The sequence below is a fragment of the Myotis brandtii genome, unplaced genomic scaffold (assembly GCF_000412655.1).
Source record: "Myotis brandtii unplaced genomic scaffold, ASM41265v1 scaffold314, whole genome shotgun sequence".
Classification (NCBI taxonomy): Eukaryota; Metazoa; Chordata; class Mammalia; order Chiroptera; family Vespertilionidae; genus Myotis; species Myotis brandtii.
The window spans coordinates 1,906,576-1,911,099 of NW_005362033.1; the positions used below are offsets into that span (position 1 = coordinate 1,906,576).

Below are 4,524 nucleotides of genomic sequence, written 5' to 3' on the forward strand. Positions count from 1 at the left end.
GTCCTGTGTCCACAGAAGCTGGTGCTCCGGCGCACCCCGAGGCCTGCCCGCGCCCTGGCCCTCATTGTTCGGGACGGTGCACTCCTGAGTCGGCACATTCAGGGGACTTTGTTTAAGTGGCGACACCTCTGCTGCTGTCATAAAGGAGGGGTTGTTCTTTCTTGAAGTTCAGCACAAACACCAGCGAGGTGAGCCGAGCCAGCCGGCGGGCGGTGCCGGCCGGGCCTGCAGCTGGCTGCACAGCTCAGCAGAACCTCCTGACGCAGGCTTCCAGGGCTATTATGTGGCTGTGACTCCTCATCTGTCCCTCCCAGGAGGCCTGGTCCCAGGCACCAGGGCAGCCAGGCCTCCCAGAACTTGTCAGGAGGGGCCATCACCTCCCCTCTGATGCTGGACCCGAGAGGCCCAGGGTCCTGCCAGGCCCTGGCTCTGTCCTGGGTCTGATTGTGTGTCCCGGGCAAGCCCCTTTCGGTCCTGAGTTCTGTCATCGGCACAGCTGGTGGGGTGGAGGTGGTAGGGTAGGGAGCTGGGTCAAACGGTGCCTGAGCTCCTCCATGGAGCTTTCTGGGTCCTTTCTCCTCTTTCTTTCCTCCTGTGCCTTTCCTCCTCCCTCACTCGCTTGTTCACTCATTCATTCACAAATATTCAAAGACCGTCTCTTAGGGGCCCAGCCCTGAACCTGGGACTGGAAAATGATTCAGACCCATTGTGCACCCTTGGGGAGCTCCCGGGCTGGTGGGAAGGTAAAAATGCAAGCAGACAATTGTGGTTCAACCCTTGGCCTAGGAGCCCTTAGGCCTCCTCTGCCCCGGGGAGAGTGGGAGGGAGTCGGGAAGCCTCAGAGGACAGGCTGTTTGCAATGGGCCGTGGAGCAGGCGGTAAACAAGGGTAGGGAGGGGGCACCCGAGAGGAGAGTCAGCACAAGCTTGGAGCAGCCGAAATGCTGGGTGTGTGTGAAAATGCAAACAGGTCAGGGAGGGCCTGGGACCGAGGCTCGAATGCTGTGCAAAGGGCTTTCCCCAGGAAGCCAGGCTTAGCGCTGGGGTGGGGAGGCGTCCGAAGAAGTGAGTGGGAAGCGCAGAGCTGAGATTCTGAAAGGATGGAGAGACTGGGCGGGAGGCAGTGAGGAGCTGGTGGTGGAGAGCAGGCTCGATGGCAGGAGAAGCCATGGGGTTGGGGCTGGGGGGAGGGGAGGGGGCAGAGGGAGGGAGGACCATCACTGGGACAAGGAGGCGGAGGGACAAATCTATTAGACACTGAGTGGTCGGGCCTGGGAGATGACAGGGAGCAGGTGTCCTGGACCTGGGGCTCCGGCGGCTGGACTGGGCTGGGATGTAGGGTAGTGGGGGGACGAGTGCCTCAGCCCTCGGACTGAGAGGAAGGGAGCTGAGGCCACGCCCTGCCCCTGCAGTTGGGCATCTAAGGAGGGACTTTTCAGAAGGGGCATGTGGAGGGGGCAGTGCTTAACCCCCGAGTGCCGAGTCTGCGTGGAAACATCGACGACGCTGCTGTTGGGACTTGACCACGCCGGCTCCCCACCGCAGAGGCCTCCGTGGCCCCACAGCTCCCTCCCTCCCTCTGCTCGCACTCCGTGGCCTCTGCTGAGAACCCCAGGGGAGCGGAGCCAAAGGTGTTTTAAAACGTGTTTTCGCCTGGCCGGTGCGGCTCAGTGGTTGGTCGTCGACGCATGAACCAGGAGGTCACTGGTTTGATTCCTGGTCAGGGCACATGCCCGGACTGCAGTAGGCTTGGGGCAGACAGAGCCAGTAGGGGGCATGCAGGAAGCAGCCGATTGATGATGTTTCTCTCTCATTGATGTTTCTATCTCTCTATCCCTCTCCCTTCCTCTCTCTCTAAAACAATCAATAAAACATACTTTAAAAAAGCATTTCCTGGAGGAACAAGTGAGCACGAGGGTGCTACTTGTCACCTACACTGTGAGCCCGGCAGAGAGGGACCCCCCGCTGCTGTGGGCGGGGAGGAGCAGAGGCCCCTGGGAACCGCATCAGAGCCAGAGCCAGGCTCCCAGGGCCTCCCGCAGGCGCCCGCAGTGCTGAGGTTCCTGCCCCAGGCGGTTCTGCTCCGCGGCTTGCTAGGGAGGCCTGGATTTAGGGTTTGGTCCAGGTCTGGGCTGAGGCCGGGACATTCACTGATTCCTCCTTCACTCACCAGGGGAGCTGTGTGCCTGTCCCAGCTGCCGAGGGGGCTGCCACAGCAGGTCCAGGTCCCCAGCATCACCAGACCCCCCACCGTGGGGAAGAGGCGAGACACAAACATGCCCCAGTCAGTCATCAGGAAGGAAAAGAGACGTGGGAGAGGAGAGGGGCAGGAGAGCAGAGAGGTTTATTTCAGGTTCAGGCGCCCATCCTCTGGGAAGGCCCGGGAGAGCCACTTCAGCCCGAGGGCCCAAGAGGCCACAGCTGAGAGGGAGGCTGGTGGAGAAAGGGCAGGAAGGCCAGCTGCTGGCACCCGGTCAGGGGAGCAAGGAAGGAGAGGAGCCCTGAGGGCCGAGGGCCAGGAGTCCAGATGAGCCACCGGAGATGTCTGGGGAGGGGTGACGGGTGCACCTGGTATAGTAAGAGTCCTCGGGAGCTCCTGGAGGCAGCTCACCCAGTGCTCCTGTCTGTCTGAAGGGGCAGTGGGGACGGTGTGGAACTCTGGGCACCTCTCCCACAGATGACGTGGCCTGTGTGCTGCCGTCCGAGTGCCTGCGGGCCTGCGGGGCCGAGATTGGCTGCTCCAACATCGCCTACCCCAAGCTGGTCATGGAACTGATGCCCATCGGTGAGGTTCTGGTGGGTCTGGGGGGCGGGCAATGAGGGAGCTGTGGGGGCCATTCTGGATCCAATGTGATGGTGTGTGACATCCGGGTAGGATGCTCTGCTCATCGGGGAAGAGGGGAAAGTAATAGAAACACCCACATGCCACGTGAGTAACCTGCCTCTTCATCTCAGGGACCGTGTTATTATCACCCCCATTTTAGAGATGGGCACACTGAGACCCAGAGAGGGTAAGCGACTTGGCCAAGGTCACGTGGCAGGTGAGCTGCAAAGCGGGGTCTGAACCCGGATACTCTGCCTCTAGAGCTTGTCCTGTCACTTGAGAAATGGGGCCACTTTCTCTTTCAGGCCCACTGGGTGCCAAATGCTTTTGCAAACTGCTTCTCTCCTTAAAGGCTGTGAGGCAGAGCTATTAGCTGCGTGACAGATATGGAAACCGAGGCACGGGGTTGGAGGAGTGCTTGGCCAAGGCCACAGGGTGGCTGAGACACAAACCCCTGTCTGCTTGCCCCAAGCCCGCTGCTGGCTCTGCCGGGATCATGTGATCAAGGCCCCGTGAACCTTCACCTCTGCCTCCCCCGAGACCCTGTGGGCCAACGGGTAAACCTAGGGGACAGGCTTAGGCCTTTTCTGCATTTCTCGTGGCAGCAGAGGTCCTGCCAGCGGGACCTGGGTGATGAGGTCCCCGTCGCAGGAAGGGTGCAGCCAGGCCACTGCAGGTGGGGGCTCCGCCTTAGCAAAAAGGAGAGCCTTTCTGAGACCCTCTGCCGCCCAGTCCTCAGACCTCTAGTCTGCACCTCCCTCCCTTGCCTCCCCTGCGGAGGCGGCCTGGCCTGGTCTGCCCTCCCCTCCTCCAGGGAGCCCAGGCCCAGGGAGGTTAGTGCTCGGAGCGGGATCAGATCTTGGCTCCGCCACGGTTGGCTGCGATATGTGGGGCATGTCACATCCCCGCTCCGAGCTTCCGTGTCCTCGTTTGTAAATTGGAGATGATGACACCTACCCACCCTGAGTGTTGTTGCTGGGATTAAACCGTAACGCAGGGGACTGCCTGGTGCCGGTCCTGGCTGCGTGGGTTCCCCTCCGGGCCTTGCCTCCTCCTGTTCCGGGGCTTCTGTTACTGGGCCACACCTCTCTAGGCCTTGAGCTCCCTGTCTGAAATGGGTGGGGAGTCAGCCCTGAGTTCATCCACTTCTCTGAGCAAGAAAAGGAGGGCAGAGAAGTGTTTTGGGGAAAACACTTTTTTGAACTCACTTTCCTTTCGGCCTCATCCCAGTCAGACTGACACAGGAACAGCAAAGACCATGGATGCCCGGAGTCACACCTGTGCTCGAATGCAGAACCTGGGCCAGGCAGCAAATGGCACCTGTGCGGCCGAGCCCTCCGGTTATCCTAGAGCCGGGTGGAGGCAGACAGGGGCCTGTGGGAGTGGTGGCGGGCGATGCTTAGGCACTTGAAGGAGAAGCATAAAAGCCTGGGAGACAGACGTGCACCAAGAGCCAGCGAGGAGGTGGCCCCCTCAGCCCCCTCCAGCCCAGACTCCTGGGAGGCTTTGCACACAGTGCCTGGCCCACCTCCAGGCCCTCGCTCATTTCAGCCAATCAGCAGGTGGATTTTTCTGTTCCCATGGGAACCACATCTCTTCCACAGAGCCAACAAGGAAGGGCCTCCCCTGGGCCTGCCAGGGCCTGCCACACATAGGAGGCCAGGGCTGAGCCACTGCCCCTGCCCACCCAGACCTCCCTCA

General features: G+C 61.1%; 1 protein-coding gene across 2 annotated transcripts in view; it reads left to right on the top strand.

Moving 5' to 3' along the window:
- SLC5A10 (solute carrier family 5 (sodium/sugar cotransporter), member 10) overlaps positions 1–4,524 on the top strand; it is an 87,094-nt gene that overhangs the window by 77,895 nt on the left and 4,675 nt on the right. For both annotated transcript variants that reach the window (XM_014542856.1, XM_014542858.1), the window contains exon 10: positions 2,677–2,784. In XM_014542856.1, coding sequence (XP_014398342.1) covers positions 2,677–2,784 — 108 coding nt within the window. The remainder of the gene's footprint in view (positions 1–2,676; positions 2,785–4,524) is intronic.